The sequence below is a fragment of the Puma concolor genome, chromosome F2 (assembly GCF_028749965.1).
Source record: "Puma concolor isolate L17-30 chromosome F2, mPumCon1.1.hap2, whole genome shotgun sequence".
Lineage (NCBI taxonomy): Eukaryota > Metazoa > Chordata > Mammalia > Carnivora > Felidae > Puma > Puma concolor.
In genome coordinates this window covers 45,432,483-45,456,859 of record NC_141684.1, presented here as the reverse complement: position 1 = coordinate 45,456,859, position 24,377 = coordinate 45,432,483, and the positions used below count along the sequence as shown (strand labels likewise).

Here is a 24,377-nt window from a genome sequence, read left to right as displayed (position 1 = left end):
GACCCTGTCATTGCAAAATTTCCAACTTAATAGTAGAGGTATAACATATACATGAATCACTACAACACAGAGCAGAAGATAATAATTGGTCATAGAAAGCACATAGTGCTTGGGGTGCCTTGGTGGCTCAGTCAGTTAAGTTTCTGACTTTGGCTCAGGTCATGATCTCATGGCTCATGAGTTTGAGTCTCGTGTTGGGCTCTGTGCTGACAGGACGGAGCCTGGAGCCTGCCTTGAATTCTGTGTCTCTGTCTCTCTCTGCCCCTCCCCTGCTCACCCTCTGTCTCTCTCAAAAATAAATAAACATTAAAAAAATTAAAAACAAGAAAGCAAGCAAGCACACAGTACTATAAAACTACAAAAGGAAGGTGGCTTCCTGGAGAAGATGGTTTATGCCAAGGGGGACCAGTAAATACAGAAACCTATTACAATAATTGGAGAACTAAGGTATAGTGATAGTTTAATGGAAACAGAATCCTGAAACACATTATCACTAGAAACAATAAAAAATTTTTTCCCATCAAAATTGACAATTTAACAGAAAGTCATTATTCTGTGGCCAACATTTTTCTCTTCCCTGAAAACGTCATTGAAAAGGGATCATGACCTCAGCCAAAGTCGGCGCTTAACTGACTGAGCCACCCAGGCACCCCTGGGTGCCTGGTATTTTTGAAACCCTTTGTGAATTGAATACCATTTGGAACAGTCTTGTCAAGGTATCTCAAATACCTCACCTCAAACAACTTGTCAAGAAATCCCAGTTAGCTCGGCTCAAACATCACCTTCTCAGGGAAGTCTTCTCTTATGACCCAATCTGGCCTTGAGTACTTTCCAACCCATTATCCTGTTTTCTTTCCTTTATATGAAGCCCTTAACACTAACAGAAATTACTTGTTTACTTATTTGTTGCCTGTCTCGCTTCCCAACATATAAGCACTATGAGAGAGGGACCGTGGGTGTCCTTGTCACTCTAGCACTCAAAACACCATGCACATAATAGACACATAATAAATATGATTGAGTTAATAGAGCATTTAGGTTGGGTCTTGAGGTGTTTGTCACAGGTAATTCAGTCCTGTTATAGTGTCTCTGGAAGTTCTGTATAATTTATGTAATCTAGGCTGAACTTCTGACATATTTGTTCTGATGACAGAGTGTAACCCCACAGTCTTTCAGATACCTTTATGAATTTAAAGGTCATAACCAAATCTTCTTTTAGTTACCCTACTCTATCAAGAATAATTCCAGTTCCACTCACTCCATCTTAATGTTAACACTGGAATCCTTTAAATCTTGAGGTTTTCATGTCACAGTTTTGGTGTGGAGCTCAGAATTTCACACGGTAGCCTTTTCTAGCCAAAGGGCCACGTATTTAATGTGTCCTACAAAGCAGGTGACTTTTCCTGGGTCATCTATCCATTTTATATCATCTTTGGAGCTGTTCAATCAGAAAACCAGCTGTGATTTTCACAGCTACCCTACCACATTTGCTCAGATTGCTCTTCAAAATAACATTTCCTCAAACCTCGTTACATCTCCTCCTCCAAGCAGATGGTTTTGTTTCATATTTCATTGAAAAAATAGATAGTCAGGAACTCCCTCCTATTGTATCACCCAATCCATCCATGGCCCTGATCTGCATGTACCTTCTCCACCTTCCTTCATACAACCTTGGTGAAGAGTCCTTACTCTTATGCAGGGCCAGGACCCACATGTACTCTGGATCACATCCTTTCTCATTTTCTAAAGGATTTTTTTAAAAGTAGGCTCCACACCCAATGTGGGGCTTGAACTCACCATCCTGAGATCAGGAATCGTATGTTCTACGAACTGAGCCTGCCAGGTGCCCTTCACTTTCTAAAAGATTTTGATCCTGCAATGATCCCTCTCCTTATATCATTAGTTTCCCATTCTCTGCAGAATTATTTCCATCAGCATATCAATAAGCTATACTATCTTTTATTTTTGAAGAAACAAACCCTACAGCTCCCTAAGTTTTTAAGATCCCTTTATAGCAAAAGTTCTTAAAAGAATTGTCTGTTACCCATTATCTTCACTTTTTCACATTTTCTCCATAGCCAACTTCAATCAGCATTTCTTCCCCAACACTTCACCCCTATTGCGAAGGCCACTAATGATTTTCATGTTGCTAAATCCCGTGGTTATTTCTATGCTTTTATTTTACTTAACTTTCCCTTGGGATCTGACCTGTATCTTCTTTTTAAAAACAGCTTTCTTTTCCTTTTCTTTCCCCTTGGCTTCTGTGACACCATGTATGTTGGAGAACCTAAGTCACAGATTTTTGTCATTTATTGAAGCTGTGCTCTCAGAATAAACCTGTAAAAGTGTGAGGAAGAAGAACAGGGCAGGGAAAGAATTAAGGTTATGATGTGATTTCAGGAGAAATTTAGCCTCAGCCTTATCCCATCAGAGTTCTGGAACATGCCTTGCACCACAGAGGCAAAGGGGCTGGCTGTTACATCCCTGCATCCATTATGGGATATAGGCCACCTTAGGAGGATGGAGTAGAGGCATAACCTTCCAGGCATTTCCAGGTAAAGTGTCTCCTAGTAACCAAAGGAAATTCTTCACAGAAGGATGCAGGAGAAAGTCCTCCATAGGAAAAATCCAGTTCCTGAAGACTGAACACTGTCTCAATAAAGCAGATCTGCTCTACCAGACGCTGTAGGTGTCACACCCTCCCTGTCTACCTCACTGGCCATTCCTTCTCCTCCTTTGCTAGTCTCAATCCTCTCCTCACACCCTCATCCTCACTGATCTCTTACCATCCCACATGATACCTTTTACCTGGTAAAAGCTCAGATTTCACCCTCTGGTCTTGACTACTGGAGAATTCTAGACTTGCATTTATAACTGTCTACTTTTCTCCAGAACGAAATGCAGCCCTGTCAACCCTTTGTTTTTAGGTCAGTGAAACCCATTTCATTTCATCTGATAATAAATTTGCCTTGTTTTAAGTCGCTAAGGTTGTGGTAATTTGTTATAGTCCAATAGGAAAGTAATATAAGCATAGACTCTGGATTTAGTCTTTCCACTAGAATGGCTACATGAATATATTTGAACTTCACCTTTACAAAAGAATAAAGCCTTCAAGATGGTATATGATGGTCATTCTCAGTGGAAGGCAGGTATAAAAGCAAAACCTTTTCCATGAATTCTCAGGACATGGAATTTCATTGTAAATATACTATGCTTTATATTACTTTAAATCATTAACATACATCCAAATCAAATACCAGATATTGAAATATAAACCATAATTTGCCTAAAAATTCTTATTTTTCTTGTCTTATGTTAAAGTCATTAATTTGTCAAGACTCCCATGATTCTGGGGCACCTGTCTGGCTCAGTCGGTAGAGCACGTGACTCTTGATCTCGGTATCGTTAGTTCAAGCCCCACCTTGGGTGTAGAACTTACTTTAAAAAAAAAAAAAGAGGGGCGCCTGGGTGGCTCAGTCAGTTGAGTGTCCGACTTCGGCTCAGGTCATGATCTCACGGTTCGTGAGTTTGAGCCCCGCGTCGGGCTCTGTGCTGATGGCTCAAAGCCTGGAGCCTGCTTCGGATTCTGTGTCTCCCTCTCTCTCTGCCCCCCCCCCCCAACTTGTGCTTTGTCTCTCTGTCTCTCAAAAATAAATAAATGTAAAAAAAAATATTAAAAAAAAAGACTAAAGACTCCTGTGATTCCTTTTTTATACCTTTTAATATTAAAACTCTGAAAGCTGGTATTGAAACCAGGAGTTGGTATTGAAATATGAATGGTAAATTCTGTTTGGGAGTGAAAGAAAAGACTCTTTTTATATCTTGGAGGTTACAATTAGATCTCAAATAAAAAAAATTATAATTTTTTGGGAACAATCCTGTATCAGTGATATATTGGATTAGAAAATCAAGGAGTATCTTTCTTTCTTATGTGCGGTTCTTCCTACATCTGACCAATCAGTCATTATATGATAGGAGGATCTCAAATCCTGGGTCATATTTCTAATTTCAAGAAATTAGCCCCTTTGCATAGTTTTTTCTTTTTTAATTCAAGTATAATTAACAGACAATGCTATATTAGTTTCAGGTGTACAATATACTGATTTAAGTTCTATATATTTCTCAGTGCTCATCAAGATAAGTCTACAAGATAAGAGGGGGGTGAAACAGATAAAGGGGATTAAGAGTACACTTATCTTGATAAATCCTTTGCCAACTTTTTAAAGGTTTTGATTCTGTGGGTCGCAATATTAGGATACTCTTTGAGATGCTCAAGTGAATTACGAATGAATCATTTGTGTTTTTAAATGCCTTTGGAATGGTTTGCATTACAATTTTAATAAAGTTCAGTGGTTTAATTAAAAATTAAATTGTGCTTTAATTAACATAAGATGTTTGAACATGAAGATTAAATAAACTTTAGTTATAAAGCTCATTTTAGGTGTATGTGAAATAATTGTTTAAGATTATGCTGACATTTTCTTAGGTTACATGAATCTCAACAAAGGTCCTTTTTAAAATATATATATAAATAATTTTAATGTTGAAATTGTAAGGTATCACATATGTGTAAGGCATTGTCAGACATAAATTTTGAATAGAAAGAATTTTATATAGAACAATAACCAAGAATAATGATGCTATTTTTCATAGCAGTCAATTTAGTTGGCCTTTCCTTGTTTTGAATTACTATATTATTTTCAGCACGTTCTTCCTAACATTTCTCATTTCTATTCCAATATTTTTATTCTGACATGCACTTTTCTTGTGTCTTATTTCAATTTTTCATGCAACATACCCAAAAGACTGTTTTTTAAATTTAATTTTTTTCTTCCAAGTATTTATTTCAATTCCAGCTAGTTAACATACAGTGTAATATCAGTTACATGTTTAGAAGTTAGTGATTCGTCACTTAGATACCACATCCAGTGCTCATCACAAGCACCCTCTTCAATACTCATCACTCATTTAACCCATCCCCCTGCTCACCTCCCCTCCAGCAAATGTTAATTTGTTCTCTATAGCTAAAAGTCTGCTTTATGGTTTGCCGCTCTCTTTTTTCCCCACTATGTTCATCTGTTTTGTTTCCTAAACTCCACATATGAATGAAATCATACAGTATTTGTCTTTTTCTGACTTATTTTGCTTAGCATAATATTCTCTGGCTCCATCCACATTGTTGAAAATGGCATGATTTCATTCTTTTTGATGGCTGAGTGATACTCCATTCTATATATATATATATATATATATATATATATATATATATATATACATATATACATATATATATATATATACATATATATATATATATACATACATACATATATACATACATATATACGTATATATATATGTGTATATATATATACATATATATCTCACATCTTCTTTATCCATTCATCAGTTGATGGACATTTTGGCTTTTTCCATAATTGGCTATTATTGATAGTGCTGCTATAAACATTGGGGTGCATCCCTTTGAATCAATATTTTTGCATACTATGGATAAATACTTAGTAGTGCAATTGCTGGGTCTTTTTGAGGAGCCTCCATACTGTTTTCCAGAGTGGCTGCACCAGTTTGCATTCCCACCAGCAGTGCAGATTCCCCTCTCCCTGCATCCTTGCCAACATCTGTTGTTTCCTGTGTTGCTAATTTTAGCCATTCTGACAGGTATGAGATGGTATCTCATTGCAGTTTTGATTCATATTTCCCTGATGATGACTGATGTTGAGCATCTTTTCATGTATCTATTAGCCATCTGGATGTCTTCTTTGAAAAAAATTTCTTCTGCCCATTTTTTTAACTGGATTATTTGTTTGTTAGGTGTGGAGTTTTATTAATTATTTATATATTTTGGATACTAACCCTTTATCAGACACGTCATTTACAAATATCTTCTCCCATTCTGAAGGCTGTCTTTTAGTTTTGTTGATTGTTTACTTTGCTGTGCAGAAGTTTTTTATTTTGATGAAGTCTCAATAGTTTATTTTTGCTTTTATTTTCCTTGCCTCTGGAGACATGTCTATTAAGGAGTTGCTCTGGCCGAGGTCAAAGAGATTGCTGCCTGTGTACTCCTCTAGGATTTTGATTGTTTCCTGTCTCACATGTAGGTCTTTCATCCACTTTGAATTTATTTTTGTGTATGGTGCAAGAATGTGGTCTAGTTTTTTTCTTTTGCATGTTGCTGTCCAGTTTTCCCAGCACCATTTGTTGAAGAGACTGTCTTCTTTCCATTGGATATTCTTTCCTGCTTTGTTAAAGATTAGTTGACCTTATGGTTGTAGGTCCATTTCTGGGTTTTCTATTCTGTTTTATTGATCTATGTGTCTGTTTTTGTGCCAGTACCATACCGTCTTGATCACTATAGCTTTGTAATATACCTTAAAGTCAGGAACTGTGACGCCTCTATCTTTGCTTTTCTTTTTCAAGGTTGCTCTGACTATTCAGGGTCTTTTCTTTGAAGGTGAATAATACATGAGTTCATTAAATTTATGTATGTTTACAGTTGACAGTACTAAATTTGGGAAATAATCTTTTAGAAGAAATTCCAGAAGAGATGAAATACCTTACATCCCTGAAGAAGCTTCATTTATTTGGAAATAAGATTTGTAAATTTGCATCTGGAGCATGTGGTAAGTTAGTCATAGAAGAGCAACATTATAAGGCCAAACTTAATATCCTTATATTGAACAAATGCAAAAGTAAAAAATTTACCTTTTAATAATTTTTTGTTGGAGTTATTTACACATTGCTCTTGAAATTAAGGAATTCTTGGGACTTTTTTTTCAACTATTGTACTAGGTGGATCTAAGAAAAGAAGTTAGTATTAGATTAATGAATATCCCGTTTTCAGAATCAGTGTATATTTTGACTCTTGAATCTGGGCACCCTTTCTCTGTACCTAAGAGGAGACTAGTTGAAAATCAAATCAAGGAAAGTTCCCCTTATTTTTTACACTTTTTATTTTGTCTCAATTTTAAGCTACAATCTTTGATCAAGATGTTAAGATTGAAATCAATTTGAGGAGGACTTTAAAGAAAAAATATGAGATCCAATAATTGGCATTTTTTTTTTTGGTGTTTCCTTTCAAACTATAACTTCTCCATTCAATAGGACACTCTTCCAATTGAATACAGGTAGAGTGGGCTTAAAGACAAAACATATGACAAAGAGATCTAGGTGATTTTTATAGCTTCATATACTCATGTACAACACTTTGTCACTATAAGGCTTTGACCCTACTAATAAAACTAAAGCTATGTTATGAAATTTATAAGGTTCTGTGGACTTTTGAGATATGGGTGCTATATATAATCCCTGTCATCATTAAGCAGCATTTACTAAGGATATCATTGGGGGGGGCGAAATTAGGGGTATATTTGGCAAACAGCACAAATAGACTCTGGTACCATCTTTTTACTTTAAGATCCTAAATCATGTATCTTGGAGAAATATTTTTTTTTTCAAAATAAGAACAGTAACAAACACTTATTAATGTTCATGCACATTATATATGCAAAGCCATTGATTCAGGGTTCAATTACAATCTACTTAGGAAGAAAACAGTTTACATGCAAAAAAATTAAGGGCATGAAAACAAGCAGAGAATTTTATAAACTATTTTACAAACTCTACTTTGGGGACAAACATGGGCAAAACCTGATACATATAAACAATATTACGCAACCTAATTGGTGCTAATTTAAGGCTTTCTTAAAGAAAAATTTTGTCTTGTGTGCCCATAAATTTGAGGTTTATAAAATATATGTAATCTCTGTACAGTAGTCTCTGGATTTCTTGGTTTTGGGCTGTTGAACTTTGGAAATCCCATGTGAGTGGCAGAAGTTATGTTCTATGGCATGTTTTTATTAACCAAGGGCAGAAACAGTTTTGTGTCAGGTAGTTGAGCATTATCTGGCATGTATTACATGACTCTGTCCCCCCTCACCAGACCAGGGGGCTGGGCCAGAGCTAGATTTGTGTCCCATGGTGGGCCAGTATTTGTCTCTTTCTTGGGAATTACGATAGAATCCAAAACAGTTTAATCGGTCTGAGCTAATCATATGAACTAAGGCAGGGGTTGCAAACTGGTGGCCTGTGGGCTGAAACTGGTTCACCAATAAGTTGGTTCTATTTTGACTGCCTTTTAAAAAATGTGAATTAGGATACCAAAACTTGCAAATCAAAAGAGTTCACAAAAAGAAAAAAAATCTGGTTCTCTGGATCTTTTTCATCCACTTGTTTTAAGAAAGAAAGACAAGGCAATACTGGAAGCATATTCCTACATGATAGCAATGGCCAGGGGCTGGCTGAATGGCAGCTGGCCTGTTAGATAAGGCCAGTGCTCACCAGTTCAGCACACTCCTGCCAGTTACACTCTGGCCAGGGCCACTACTACCGTTTGAGTTAACTTCTCAGCTCCTGCAGGCATTTCAGTTCAAGAACTGTCTACCCGGTCTGTGAACATACAAACGCAGGAGCTGTAGGATGGCTATCCATATAGGGAAAATTAGAGAAAATCTGTTCAAAAGAAAAGCCTGGGGAATGGGGCAAAGAAAGGAGTAGGGAGAGACAATATGAATGTGAAGCTGAGAGAAGCTGTAATGAGAAATAAAACTCTACGTTCTGCAGAGACTCCCGGAGAGTATATCCCCCCAGACTTTGAGCAGCTCCTGGGAAAGACAGCATTAGCCTACAGCGTGGTATGGTGTCTTTGGACATCACAACCTGGTTCAATGGTTCAGAAGAAGCATGAAAAGCCCAAGAAACCCTGGCATGATCATTTCTGTGATTACCAAGAGCAACCAAAGGCCTATGTATATACATACACAGCCCAACATATCTTTATGAGCCTATAATTACATAGCACTCCATATAGATTATGTATATATACATATATTTATATTAATATGATATACCCCCCCCCCCCCCCCCCATCCCGAGGGCTGAGGGCCCAGTGTATTGGGAGGCAGGAACAGCCATGGCCTGGTTCTCAGGGAAGTTCAAAGCCATGCCCAAAAGGGAGAAGCTTACCGCGGAGATGTACCTGGAGCCACCGTGCACCACATCTGGAGTCACAGATGTAGAGTTCAAGGGCCTGTGGTGCTGCCTGGGGAGATGGGCCTCAACGAGAGGCTGGCAAGCTGCACACCTGGAAGTTTTCCCACTGGCCGGCCTGCAGGACAGCGCCATCTCAGAATTCTGCGCCGGGGAGGTGCGCCTGATACGCTGCGTGGACGCGCAGTGCTGTCGGTTCAACGAGCCGGCAAGGAGGATAAGTGCGAAGGCCCCCAGTCCGTCCATCTGGCCTTGAGCTCCGTGCAGAGAGGCTGGTGGCCGAGAAGGACGCAGCCCCCAGGAAATGCGACAGAGAATGCGTCAGCCCCTTCCGGCCCGGGGCGAAGAATATCCGGGAGTACTTCCGCCACGTGCTAGCGCACGTCGACGCGTCCCCTCTTCAAGGACACGGGGGCCCTGGAGCTCCGGGGGCACTTGTACACACGGTACACCCATTTCCAGTCCTCCTCACCGGGCAGGTTCATGGGCTCGGCCCCAAAAAGAGCGCCACCCTGGGCCGCCTCCCCGCGGTCACGTGCAGCGGCGGGGCTGAGGGGGGCACAGAACCGGCCTGACGGGCGTGCGCATGTGCGGAGAGACGAGGTACGCGTGCGTGCCCGTGTGAGTGCGCACACGTGCCCGCACGGTCGCCGGAGGTCTGGGAGGCCGCTCTGTGCACTGCCCGTGCGACTTGGGGTCTGCAGCCCGGCTGCTGTGGGGGGAAGGGGTGGGGGGTGGTACCCCCCCCCCTCCATTTGACTGCTCTCCCCAAGTCTTGCTGATGGATGGGTGAGTGTGGCCTGTAAGGAGGAACCTTTGGAATGATTCATTCACTCAACAAGCATTTATAGGACAACCCTTGTGAGTTGAAACTAAAGCATAACCTTTATTTCTCCAAAGGATACAGGGGTGCTGTTTCTAAGGGGCATGCGCACCCCAGTGTTTGTAGCGGTGCTATCAATAATAGCCAAAGTACGGGAAGAGCCCAGTTGCCCAGCAACAGATGAAAGGATGAAGAAGATGTGATAAATTCCCCCCTTTTTAGCTGAAGCTAGTTTAAGAGGGTATCTGTCACCAGGAACCCCAAGAGCATTAGCCAAGGCAAGAAACCGGAAGGAAAACAACGGTATATAGAAAAGTGGCTGCAAGTTATTTTGTAAGAGATGGCTAACGTGATTAAAATGATTTTCTGACAGATGGCTTACAGAATTTGATTCTGCTTAATCTGAACAACAATGAGCTGGCATGGGTTCCTCAAGAAATCAGCAGGTAATTTTGTTTATAGTGAGACTTGGTTAAACAGCCCTTCCCCAGCCCCACCCTGGTCATCTGTTGTGCCTCAGTGGCCTCAAGTCCTTGTGGGGTTTTAATTTTAAGCAGGTGATTAAAATTTTAAGCTAATTTTAAGCAGGTGATTCTTTGAACACTTGAGGGAAATGAGAAATAGCAGAACTTGGTGGTCTTGGTATAAGGGTGAGGGTTCGAAACATTAAAGTTCTAAAGTTGATTGTAATATTGATTTCCTAACTCTGGGGTTCTTGAGTCTGCCCTGATATGGGACTGGGGACATGAAATTTTACTTCATATAAGTATTGGAAAACATTTTCAGCTTGATAGAAAAGGTAATAGAAAAGCAAGGTGTTGAAAATCAAGATAATCATTTTCATTAAACAACCCCACATTTTATTATCATTAACAGCAACAAAATGCTGCACAGCTTATCCTGCACATCTGCACAGATGGGCTGCCGTTACAGTGGCTTTCTGGAGCCAGCTGAGGGCCTTGTCCTTCTGCAGGCAAAATGCTCTCTTGGGCTTTTCCTCCGACAGATGGAGAAAAAAACCCTACTTGAGTTTACTTGACTTTGGAGATTCTCTTTATTGCCTGTTGAATAGAAACAGATGTGTTACAACATAAGAGCATCCAGATTTTTGAAGGATACAAAACTATGAACAGTCTTTAACAAAGGGATTTTTGCAGCCCCTAAAGTCTATTCCAATTCACTTGTCTATACCTCTAGCCAATATATTATGCTTCCCAGAGAGATTTTCACAGAGAATGTAATGTTTCTAGTCAGAGTAACTAGAAAAAAGTTTTAAGTGTTCTACTTTATGAAGAAAAGGAATATTTATAATGGTGAAAATGCCAATAGCTCTCCGTTTGCTCCTTCATTTATTCAGCTTCTCAATGGGTTTGTGTATCAATGATACAATGAAAAAAGGGAAGATCTGGTGGACTAGGTCATATCTTTGTGCAACTAGCCTTATGACTTTGGGCGAGTAATTTAACTGCACCTTAGCTTTCTTACCTCTAAAGGAAAAATTTTGAGCAGATGAACTTCAGAACCTTTGCAGCTATAACATGTTATGGTTTCACAATTCAGCTTAGCTCTGTTTGGAGTACTAAGCGTAATATTCAAAGAACTATATAAATCTATAGCGATATGTTAGAAACTGCAATGAAATGAAAGCTTTTACTGAAGAAAGTAGGGTTACAAAATATATAGGTCGATGCTATTTTATAGATAATTCTGGATTGTCTGTATTCTGGCTGTGTCCTTTATGTAAGCTGATTGGTCACCTCCTCAAGCAGTATTTCTATTTTCTGACCTTGGGAAAGTTTCTTCGCCTTCCCATGCCTTAGTGTCTGCAACTGAAACAGGAGAACAATAATAGTGCCTGTTCATGAGGTAGTCTTGACAGTTAAATATTCTAATTAACCAAAAATATTTAGGGTTGAGCCTGGGACGTAGTAAATTGCTCCGTGGATGCCAACTTTTTTTATTATTGGTTGTTATTTTTATTTTCCCTTCTGTTCCTCCCATTCATTCCTTTTTAAAGGCAGAAGATTGACTTAGTGGTGAATTTGGGAAAAGCATTGAGCATACATGGCTCAGCATCCTCTTTTTACTCTGCCACCAAGTAAGCAGCTGCCTTAGGAGGAAAGGCTGTGACTGGATGGGTGTGGTTAATTTAGTGGAGGGCTGGTAGGAAGCCTGAGAATGTTCATGGAAGCTCTGTGCTGATGTGTGATTACCTTCGTTCTGAATCTCGTGTCTCATTTCTCAATTTGTTTAGAACCTGGGAGGGGGAACGTTCTGTTTGTTGGCTTACATAAACTACAGAGTAATGGTTTATGGACTTGGAGTGGAACCTGGACAGGTTAGAGTTTTGCCCCTAAACAACTCTATATGGGCAGAGCGGCACAACCACAGAAGGAAAATGAGAACGTGGGGCATCCTGGGAACAGAATGTCTCTGAAAGAAAGAGGGAGAAAGGAAGAGACGAAACCAGTAGGCTCAGTTCTTCCTCCAAACTCGCCAGTCAGTGAAATTATTCTTTGGCCCACTGGAGAGGAAGAGGGCAGGGAGAAGCTGCAAGTGTACCTCCTGTGATTTTCTCTTGGAAGAGTAGGGAAGGTCTCCCTGCTCCTGGAAATGGCAACATAGCCATTCCTTGTTTTCTCTTCTGCTCTTTTTCAACCAATGAGTGACGACTAATTTACAGTAGCCTCTGAGCCCAGCTTAGTGCCTTGAAATAATGACAAAATGAAAAGCCAGCTGCCATAATATTAATTCAGAGTAGAATCAATTAAAATAGTGATTATAACAATGATTAATGAAGAAAATTCCTTGTCCCTTTCTCCACAGGACCTACTCCACACATTTTCACTCTTTTAACATTAGGTCGTCCATTTTTGACTCTATATCCTCTCTGCATATGACTTTGCACCTTATTTTACTGAGAAATTTGCACTCCCTTCATTCCTTTCTTTTCAGCCTCTTTATCTTGCCTTAAGCAGACCTTAAGACAAAGTCTACTTCTTGCCTTTTCTCCTCCCTCATGGTCTCTCCATAACCAGAGTTCTCTAAACTGCCATCTGTCTATTGTTTTTGTTTCCTACTTAACCCCTTGAAATTCTGTTTTTTCCCTCTTCGTTCTACTGAATATTATTTTCAAAGTTCATTAATGTCCTTTGGGCAATCAAGTCTAATGGCCTTTTCTCTCTGCTGAATACCACGTTACACAGAAATAGTGAGTGTTCCATTCAATGAGTTTGGACAAATGTATACACACCAGTAAGGTATCAGACATTTCCTTCAACCTACAAATTTCCTCTTACACTTCCAGTAAATTCTTACCTCTCATAAGCAACTACTGTTCTGATTTCTACCTCTACAGATTAGTTTTACTTGTTCTGGAACTAAAGAAATGGAATCATACACTATATATTCTTTTGTGCCTGTCTTTTGCTGAGCATATGTTTTTTTGAGATTCACCTTATTGTTGCATTTGTCAGCAGTTTGTTGTTTTTTGTTTATCCCCAGTAGCATTTCATTGCATGAATTATGCCACAAATTATTTTCTCCTGTTTATAGACATTTGGATTATTTCCCATTTGGGGCTATAATGAATTAAGCTATTATAAATATTCTTGTGCAAGTCTTTTTGCGGACATATGTTTAATTTACTTTTCATTTCAATTCCTAGGAGTAGAGTTGTAAAGTTGTAGAGTAGGAGTGTAGGTGTATATGTTAATTTATAAAGAACTGTCAGTTGTTTTGCAAAGTGGTTGTACCATTTTACATCCCTAGCAGTTTTAAAGATGTTAACCATTGTAGTGGGTATGAAGTCACATCTTAGGGTATTTTTAGTTTGCATTTCCCTAATGTCTAATGACAATTGAGCACCTTTTCTTGTTCTCATTGCCCATTTATGTATCTTCTTTAGTGAAGTGCTTGTATCAAATATTTTTTCCATGTATAAAAATTATGTTTTTTTCTTTCTTAGAATTGACTTGTAAGAGTCCTTTAGGGGCGCCTGGGTGGCTCAGTGGGTTAAGTGTCCTACTCTTGATTTTGGCTTAGGTAATGATCTCACTGTTAGTGAGTTGGAGGCCTGCCTAGGGCTGTGCACTGACAGTGCAGAACCTGCTTGGGATTGGCTGTCTCACCCTCTCTCTCTCTCCTCTCTCTGTCCCTCCCCTGTGCGCATGCATGTACTCTTTCTCTCAAAATAAATAAACAAACATTTAAAAACAGAGTTCTTTATGTATTCTGGATACAAGTATTTTCATAAGTGTCTGTATTGCAGATATTTCTTCTATTATGTGACTTGCCTTTTAATTTTCTTAACAGTACTTAGAGAAGAACTGAAATTTTTAACTTTGATAAAGGCCAATTTATAAATATTTTTATTTTCAGATTAGTGCTTTCTGTGGCCTTTTTTTTTTTTTAAATTTTTTTTTTTCAACGTTTATTTTTTTATTTTTGGGACAGAGAGAGACAGAGCATGAACGGGGGAGGGGCAGAGAGAGAGGGAGACACAGAATCGGAAACAGGCTCCAGGCTCTGAGCCATCAGCCCAGAGCCCGACGTGGGGCTCGAACTCACGGACCGCGAGATCGTGACCTGGCTGAAGTCGGACGCTTAACTGACTGCGCCACCCAGGCGCCCCTTCTGTGGGCGATATTTGGAGATATTTGCCTACCCCAAAGTTATCAAGATATTATCCTATACTTTCTTCTACAAGCTTTATAGTTTTAGTTTTTATATTTAGGTCTATGATTCATGTCAAATTAATGTTTGTGCATAGTGTGGGGTAATAGTCCAAGTTTCTTTTTTTCCCACATTATCCTATATTTTCTTCTACAAGCTTTATACTTTTAGTTTTTATATTTAGGTCTATGATTCATCTCAAATTAATGTCTGGTGTGCTGTGGGGCAATAGTCAAAGTTGATTTTTTCCCCATATGTTTATCCAGTTGTTCTAGCACCGTTTGTTGAAAGACTGCCTTTTGAGGGGAGTAGGGCACTGGAGAAGCCCACAAGCAGGGGAGGGGTACAGGGAGAGAGTGGGAGAGAATCTTAAGCAGGCTCTACACCCAGCATGGAGCTGGTCTTGGGGCTGGATGTCACAAGCCTGAGATCATGTTATAAACTGAGAGAAATCTCAGTTATAAACTGAAAGAAACATTACTAAGAGTCAGTTACAGCTGACATATAGTATGAAATAAAATAAGAGAACCAGGCGACAGACACACAGAGTCATTTTTTTCTTAAACCTTTTTTATTGTTTTGGTTATTTATTTATTTTGAGAAAGAGAGAGAGCATGAGTGGGGGAGGTGCAGAGAGAGAGAGGGGGAGAGAGAATCCCAAGTAGGATCCACACTACCAGTGCAGAGCCCAACGTGGGGCTCAATCTCACAACCCTGGGATTATGACCTGAGCCGAAATCAAGAGTTGGGTGCTTAACTGACTAAGCCACCTAGGCTCCCCTTGACTTTGTCTTTTTTATAATAGTTTTGGCCACACTAGTTACTTTGAATATCCATATAAATTGTAAAATTGATTTTTCAATTTTTACGCAAAGAAACTTAAGATTTTTATTTGGGCTGAGTTGAACTGTAGATCAATTTGGGGAGAATTGGCATCTTAGCAATATCGTTTCTTTTTATATATGAATAAGACATATCTATACTTTTATTTAGAGCTCTCTTAAATTTTCTGTCATGATTTACAGTTAGTTGTTGGTGTAGAAGTCTCTCATATCCTTTGTTAAATGTATTCCTAACTACTTTATAAGTGTTTTTATGTTACTGTAAATAGAGTTTTCAGACCAATTATTTTCCAGTTGTTTGTGGCTACAGTATAGAAATCCAATAGATTTTTCAATAGTGACTTTGTAGTCTATGACCCTGCTTTTGGTTCTAGTAGGTTTGTTTGTATTTCCTCTCTTGAACATTAAAAAAAAATTAATGTTTATTTATATTTGAGAAAGAGAGATAATGTACAAGCAGGGGAGGGGCAGAGGGAGAGACGGAGACAGAACATGAAGCAGGCTCCAAGCTCTGAGCTGTCAGCACAGAGCCTGATGCGGGGCTCGAACCCATGAACCGGGAGATCTGACCTGAGCCAAAGTTGGATGCTTAACTGTCTGAGCCACCCAGGCGCCCCATATTTTCCTTATTTCTAAATTAAGGGTAATAATTCCAACCTTAGGGTTGTACTGATTATTAAATTTAATGCATAGGTGCATAGTTGGTGCTCAACATTACTAATGTCTTTCTCCTTTATTCAAAATATTAGTATTTTCTCAGCTTATTGTGCCCACCATTGCCCCGATTTTACAAGTTCTGTTATTCAAAGCCAAATTCAAAATGTTTGTTCTTCCAAAATGCTTGTGATAGACATCATGTACCATATCTGCAATTAGAAACTCAAATTTCCTTAATCTCTTTCCCCAGGTCTGATGGCATTTCCTATCTTCATATTATGGCTCCATCTAATATCTCCTTCTAGACCCTGACATACATAAGGGCAGAATGTGTGGCTGATTCATCTTTGCATCTTTCATAGCAGCTAAGAGTGCTTATATCTGTTTGGTGCAAGACATTTAATCTGTACCTGTATCTCTATCTCTGCCTCTATCCATTTGTGTCTACGTATGTATGTGTATGTATATTTGTGCATATGTATGTCTTCCTTTGTCCTCTGGCTTCCTCTTCAATATAGCCAACGTATACATACAAAGAGTGAAAATGGAGTTTCTTCTTTTTTAAATCTGCATTTTGATTTTATAAAATACTTTTAACATAAGGGATGCCTGGGTGGCTCTGTGAGTTAAGTGTCAGACTTCAGCTCAGGTCATGATGTCACCGTTCATGAGTTTGAGCCCTGCATCAGTCTCTCTGCTGTCAGTGCAGAGCCTGCCTGCTTCAGATCCTGTGTCCCCTCCCAACCCCCCCCCCCCCCGCTTCTCCCCTGCTTGTGCTCTCTCAAAAATATACATAAAAAAATACTTTCAACATAAGTTATCCAATTAAAAATAGCTTTAGAAGTTAAATTATAGAAAAGATTTTTTATGCTCAAAGTATTTGTAATAGTTGTGAACCTGTGACTAAAGTAAGGCTCAGGTGAGCTACAAAAGAATGAATTGACACATGACTTCTGATAAGTGGTATGCCCAATGGACTTTCTTATTTTCATGAATATCATTCATATCCTTTTTTTTAGATTAAAAAACCTTAAATATTTGAGTATAAATCATAACCAGCTAGCCAGCATTCCTAAAGAACTTTGTTTTCTTAAGAATCTTTTTGAACTTCACCTTAACTACAATCAGCTCATTTGCATACCTGAAGAGATTAAGTTCTTGAAGAAGCTCCAGAAGCTTCTTCTGGTCAGGAACAATATTGAAGTTCTGCCAAAGGTAAGCAAAACGTGGAACCAGATTTTCATGGGTAAGAACTCATTGCCACATGATGGGGAGTGACTATGGAATAGATTTGGACATCTCAATACAAGCCATCATTTACTTTCCCTCCAATTAGACATAGTTAGTTCCCAAAGACCTATGACATAGGAGGGTAATAACTTGGATTATTCCACATAGTAGGGGTGCCAAATTTAATAAATAGGGACGCAGGATGCTCACTTAAGTTTGAATTTCAGATAAGGAACGAATAATTTTTTAGTATAAATATGTTCCAAATATTGCATGGGACGTACTTATAGTAAACAAAATTGTTCTCTGAAATTTCTATCTAAGTGAACCTCTTGTGATTTATCTGGCAACCCTGTGTATGGAATAATATGTAAGTACACTTTAGGTTTGGAATATGTGCTATCTGTCTTCCATTTTTCCTACACAGCTACTCTTCATCCTCTTCCAGACTGTTCTGTGCCTGGGAGACTGACCTCATGGGCATCAGTAAGCTTCTTTGTCCTCTGACTTCCTCTTGGATGTGGCCAATGATAGCCACTAGTAGGATGTGAAAGGGAGGAGGAGAGTGTGTACTAGATGGTATTCCCCTGGTACCCTCCCTGATAGGATGTTGTAAGTTGCCTGCACACTTTTCTGGAAGACCGTAGTTAGTAAGTATAAGGTGATCCTCATATGGACCATTACTACCTCCCTTGGCTCTTCAGGCCTGTGGCAGTGAAGAACTCCCTGCTGTTTGGGGGAACTTTGTCAGAACCTTGCTAAACTTTTATACGTGGTGGTTTTATTAAACTCTCCTCAAATTTCCCATTTTGAGAGTACTGTTTCTTGCTGGGAACCTGTCAATGGGTTTACTTTCCTTCCTTATGCAAATTAAAATTAATTTGATAGGAGGGAATGCATGTCATACAGTAAATTGAGGAATACAAAAGGTAGATCCATTCCTACTGTTTCATTTTTCTCTCAAGAGGATAATATTCCCTTTAAAAATTCTGTGCACACTGTAATGTGATAAATATAGCAAGGTGTATGGGGCACCTGGGTGGCTTAGTCGGTTAAGTGTCCAACTTCAGCTCAGGTCATGGTCTCACAGTTCGTGAGTTTGAGCCCTGCATTGGGCTCTGTGCTGATATCGTGGAGCCTGGAGCCCGTTTCGGATTCCATGTCTCCCTCTCTCTCTGCCCCTCACCTGCCCATACTGTGTCTCTCTCTCTCTCTCAAATGTAAACATTAAAAAATTTTTAAAAAATATAGCAAGGTGTAGGCTTTAAATAGGTGTATTTCAAAAATGTTATTCTTGGGGTGCCTGGGTGGCTCAGTTGGTTAAGTGTGCAACTCTTGGTTTCAGCTCCGGTCATGATCTTGTGGTTTCATGAGTTCAAGCCCCTCGTCGGGTTCTGTGCTGAGAGCACAGGGCCTGCTTGAGATTCTCTCCCTCTGTCTCTGTCCTTCCCCAACTCATGCTGTCTCTATCTCAAAATGAATAAATAAACTTAAAAAAATTAATTTTTTCTTACGTTACTTAAAAATCCTAATTTCTGTAAATAAGAATATTTCCTGAAATTACAAAGTAAATCTGTTAGAAGTATAACTCCTTTATTTGAGGAAAAAATAGTAACAGTAGTAACAGGATCATGGTCATGAAGTATTATATTATTAGTGTTCATAACTCTGGTATGTTGCTCTTCTTATTTACCCACTCTAAAATAAGGAACAGAGAGGTTAGACGACTTAAACACACTTTACAAAGGTCAGAGAAAGGGCTCAAATCCATGTCTGTCTGACTTAAAAGTCTGGAGTTCCCATCAATACTCCTACTACAATTATTTTTTTAATCCCGAGGAGTTTGGACTCTAAAAATTTAAATCCTAGTAAGTCCTGTCCTAAGTTATTATGTAAAGAATGCCTATGATTACTTATGTCTTTGTACATTTAATCTGATTCAGTCTATCATTGTGCTTTTTGGTCTGCATTATACATAAGGTATTCTAGAAAATACTAGTTTGTTTTGGTAATGAGCAAATTATGAATCATTTTCTGGTACATTATAAATTATCTGTGTGTCTGCACATGTGTGTGAATGTATATGCCTATTCAGTCACATTGGACATGTAGATAGAGACACTAATAAGTTTAATTTTTTTTCTATAAGGAAAGGATTGAGTGAGCACAGAGCTAAGCAAAAGGTAGATGTGAAATAAATGCCTTTGGAATTGTTGATAGACCTTTTACATCTGTTTTTCTGTTTCTCTAAGGTTCTATTTTAGTTTTAGTATGTTTACTGAGTTCTCTCACTATAAGGCCTTTCAGTAAGCACTTACTGATTAGTAACTTATTTAATCCATTCAATAACCATATCAAAGGAAGGGCTTCCATTGCCATTTTCATTTTACAAATGGAGAAAATGAAGTACAAAGAGATTGAGAAATTTGTCTGTAGTTACATAGTGTTGGAGATCTGAGCCTACAAATAGTCTAACTCTTGGCCACCATGTTATGTTGCCCTGGAGTGGTCAGAGGTAATGGAGACCTTAGAGAATCTGGGACCCCAGGACATAGTAACTCCTCAGGGAGGACGTACTGAAGAACCGATCAGGTAATTAGGAAAGATGGTCAGTCCTATAAAGTTTGAATTTAGAAGAAATATTTATGATTCTACATACTAGATTTTTAAAAATCTCTCTTGTTTTCTGACACAGGGAGTTTGTTGTCTTAAAAACCTAAGAATCCTAGACATAGCTGGAAATATTATTCAGACATTTCCATCAGGAGTAAGTAGAGCCTACTTCTATTATAACTAGAACATGACTTCACTTATGCTATTGAGATTAGAGAAATATGCATAGTCTTAAAACCTGTAGTAACTGGAACCTTGGATTATACAAATAACTCAAAGATTTGCTTCGTTCTAGAATTTCAAAACCTGTTCTCTCCCATTCCTTCCTGTGTGTTCTCTGCCTAATGAAACTGTTTGAACTAAGTGAACTCTGATTGCTATCATAAATATTTTAATATATTGGTTACGGTTATGTGTTTTTTGTTATTATATACTGCTTTTAGTCACCTCAGACTTTTTGAAAATATGACTTTTCAAAGCATAAATTGTTATACTTTGTAATTTATCCAAGGTGACACTTTTGTTAGTTGTTTTTGAGCCATAAACAATGAAAAAATATTTTTTTCCCATTTATAAATGAATTTTGACTTTACCGTATTTCAAAGAACTGAGAAACAGTTGGTCTTGACACGTTTTGAATTTTGGGAAAGAAATGGCAGTTTTTGATATCACATTTTATATCTGAGCAAGTATAATTCCACATGCAAGGTAATAATTAGAAGCCCATCAATCCAGAAGGTGTACAATAAATAGTTTTTGATCTATTAAATCCTTTTTCTGATCAAGTCCAAATTGAAATTTCAATGCTTTTTGCCCCTAGAGAAATTGTTTGTACCGAAAGTGACTCAAATATGAAAAATAAGTATAAAGTCTATTTTAGAAAAAATGTAGTTATTGTTGTGTTAAAATATACATAACACAAAATTGATCATTTTAACCATTTTTAAGTATTTAGTTCTATGGCACTAGATGTACTCAAAATGTTGTACAACCATCATCATCTATCTCCAGAAGTGTTTTATCATCTCCAACTAAAACCTTGTTTCCTTTAAACACTACTGCCCCGGATAGCTGCCATTTTCTGTGTCTACACATTTGACGACTCTGGCCACCTCCTTGAAGAACGATATACATCATACAAACATACCATAATTTGTCTTCTTGTGACCATACTTCACTTTTAACATGTCTTCACGGTTCATCTATGTTATAGCCTTTGTCAGAATTTCCTTCCTTTTTTAGGGCTGAATAATATTCCATTGGATGTATACATCACATTTTGTTTATTCATTCATCTGAAGCACTTGGGTTGCTTTACCTTTTGGCTTTTGAGACTAATGCCGCTATGATCATGAACATACAAATATCTGTTTGATTTTCTGTTTTCATTTCTTTTGGGTATATACCTAGAAGTGGGATTGCTGAATCGTATGGTAATTGCACGTTTACTTCTTTTTTTTTTTTTAAGTTTTTATTTAAATTCTGGTTAGTTAACAGTGTAACATTAATTCCAGGTGTACAGTATAGTGATTTAACACCTCCATACAAAACCTGATGCTCATCATAACAGGTGCACTCCTTAGGAATTGCCAAGCTGTCTTTCAAAAATACACAGTTTCGAATGTTTAATAATAATTGGATGTTGTTAATATTGACCTGGTAAAGGCTACCAAGTTTTTATCATCTTACAAGTCTTAGTTCAACTCTGTCTCTGCCCTGTGATGCCTTCCCTGGTTCCCAAAGCACCATTATAGTTTGTACCACTAGTAGAATAATTCTTTTCAAGTCTGTCTTGAAAAGCTACCATTAGGCTGTAAGCTAATTAAATTGCTGAATATTTTAGTTCCTTGAAACAAATATTTTTAATATTTTAATTTTTATAATTTTAATATTTAATATTTTAAATATTTTTAAATTAAAAAAAATCTTTCAAGCAAAAATCTTTCTGTAACTCCTCTCTCCCTTAAGAGCACAGTTATTTTTCATTTATTTGAAGAAACAGTTGACCTGATAAAACTGAGATAAAGTTTTAATGATCATCACCAGGGGGCATCACGACATTTGTCTTTGATATGAAGTTTGTAACAAAATATCGTCTATAAAACATTTGCAGACCTAACAGAAAACTTCACATTTCTGTAACACTCTTGATCAAGACCCTCCATTAGCAATCTAAACTCCCTGAACTATCATAACTGTACTTTTCAGATTGAGAAGTGGTGCTAAAAGTTGTATTTCTTTTTTTTATTTCTTTTTATTTTTTTAAATTTTATTTTTTATTTTTTTAAATTTACATCCAAATTAGTTAGCATTAGTGCAACAGTGATTTCAGGAGTAGATTCCTTAGTTCCCCTTACCCATTTAGCCCGTTCCCCCTCCCACAACCCCTCCAGTAACCCTCAGTTTGTTCTCCATATTTATGAGTCTTTTCTGTTTTGTCCCCCTCCCTGTTTTTATATTATTTTTGCTTCACTTCCCTTATGTTCATCTGTTTTGTCTCTTAAAGTCCTTATATGAGTGAAGTCATATGATTTTTGTCTTTTTCTGAATGACTAATTTCACTTAGCGTAATACCCTCCAATTCCATCCACGTAGTTGCAAATGGCAAGATTTCATTCTTTTTGATTGCTGAGTAAGACTCCATTGTCTATATATACCACATCTTCTTTATCCATTCATCCATCAGTGGACATTTGGGCTCTTTCCATACTTTGGCTTTTGTTGATAGTGCTGCTATAAAAATGGGGGTGCATGTGTCCCTTCAAAACAGCACATCTGTATCCCTTGGATAAATGCCTAGTAGTGCAATTGCTGGGTCGTAGGGTAGTTCTATTTTTAGTTTTTTGAGGAACCTCCATACTGTTTTCCAGAGTGGCTGCACCAGTTTGCATTCCCAAAAAGTTATATTTCTAAAGCAGTTCTTTGCAGTTATTAGTAATTTGCAGATTTGCAAAGCAGTTTTGCATGTTATCAAATATTTGTAACAATTTGATATTGAATAGCCCATTGAAGAATACAGATCTGGTATTATTATTCCTGTTCAGCACTCTGGAGAATTAATTTGGCTTCAGCAGTTGCCCTTAGACTTGAGAGGGCATCAGAGTCCCTGGGTGATTTGTGAAAAGGCAGAGGGCTGGGCCACACTTGTAGTGTTTCTGATTCAGTAGGTTGGGGAGCCCAAGAATTTGCATTCCTGGTAAGTTCTCAGGTGATATTGATGCAAGTCTGGGGACCACACCTGGAGCACCACTGGCCTGAAGTATAGAGCAGTGAGAGAGTTTGAACTTGCACTCCGGATTTTCAGCTGCAAGCCGAGGGCTCTTCCCATAATAGAATGCTGCCTCTGAGAAAAAAAGAATTGCTGAGGAATAAATTCTTTGTCTCAGGAGTGACAGGCAGGGCCGTCCCTGTTATGCTACACAAATAAATGAGACATTTCTTTCATCTCACTGGGAGTTTGGGTTCTGAGAGTTTGCCTGTGCCCTCCATGAAAATGATACTCAAGGAACATGCCTTGAACAATACAATTCTTGTATATTCTGGAAGACACAAGGAATGCCTGCAAAGTTGGAAGCTGAGTTTTGTATGTCACTTACTCCTCTTCAGCCACCCCGTGGATGTATTTGGAGCATGTGTGCCGTTGACGTAACTTCCTAAACAGTTATTCATCAGCCAATCTACACATCAAAGAGATTTTTAGCATGTGACTTCAAACACTAAATTTTATTTTTGGATAAAGTTTGGTCAAACCATCATCATGTAACTTTTAATTGTTTCTGAGGTTTGTCTTTATAAAGTTTCCCATTTATATCAGGTGGTTGTATTTGGAAGTGAGGCTCAGGTCTAGCTACAATATTTACAAGGACACATATAAATATGAAACTTACGGGAAGGTGCTTTGCTGAGCATAGACATTGAACAAATATGCTTTAAAAGATGTAAACCATAGCCAATGCTACATTTTCCACAGTTGCTGATTGCTTTCAGTTTCAAATTCATCATATTAGCATTCATTTGAAGCGGTGGCCTCCATAAACAGATTCTGTGTTGGAGTTAAGAATCTTGAGTGTTTGTATATCCCTAAAGTCTGTAGACATACAGTGTTTTTATAAGAAAAAAATACAAGGAGAAAGAGCTTCATGCAGTGGTGTTGTCATGAGAAAAATATGCTTGGACTATTTATGGGATGGATAATAGTTATAGCACCTATTCCATTTTATCAGTGCCCCCCTTTTTTCCATGAAGAATTCTTCAGTCGTCATAAATCATATTTGAAAACAGTGCTAACACTTTCCCCTTTCACAGTATGAGAAACATAGGAGGGAAAAAAAATGTAAGTAACTTTCCCAGAAACACAAATCATTTGAATGGCAAAGGGACTATTCAAATCCACTGTTCCCAAACAAAAATTAAATATGCCCAAGTTAGTAATTTATCAGTTGGGTGACCTTGAGCACATAACTCAATCACTT

At 38.1% G+C, this 24,377-nt stretch overlaps 1 protein-coding gene across 1 annotated transcript in view; it reads left to right on the top strand.

Moving 5' to 3' along the window:
- Nucleotides 1–24,377, top strand: part of LRRC69 (leucine rich repeat containing 69) — a 79,074-nt gene that overhangs the window by 8,127 nt on the left and 46,570 nt on the right. Inside the window, 4 exon segments of the mRNA XM_025922890.2 lie at nt 6,515–6,641; nt 10,263–10,335; nt 17,082–17,277; nt 19,988–20,059. Of these exon segments, the coding sequence (XP_025778675.2) occupies nt 6,515–6,641; nt 10,263–10,335; nt 17,082–17,277; nt 19,988–20,059 (468 nt within the window).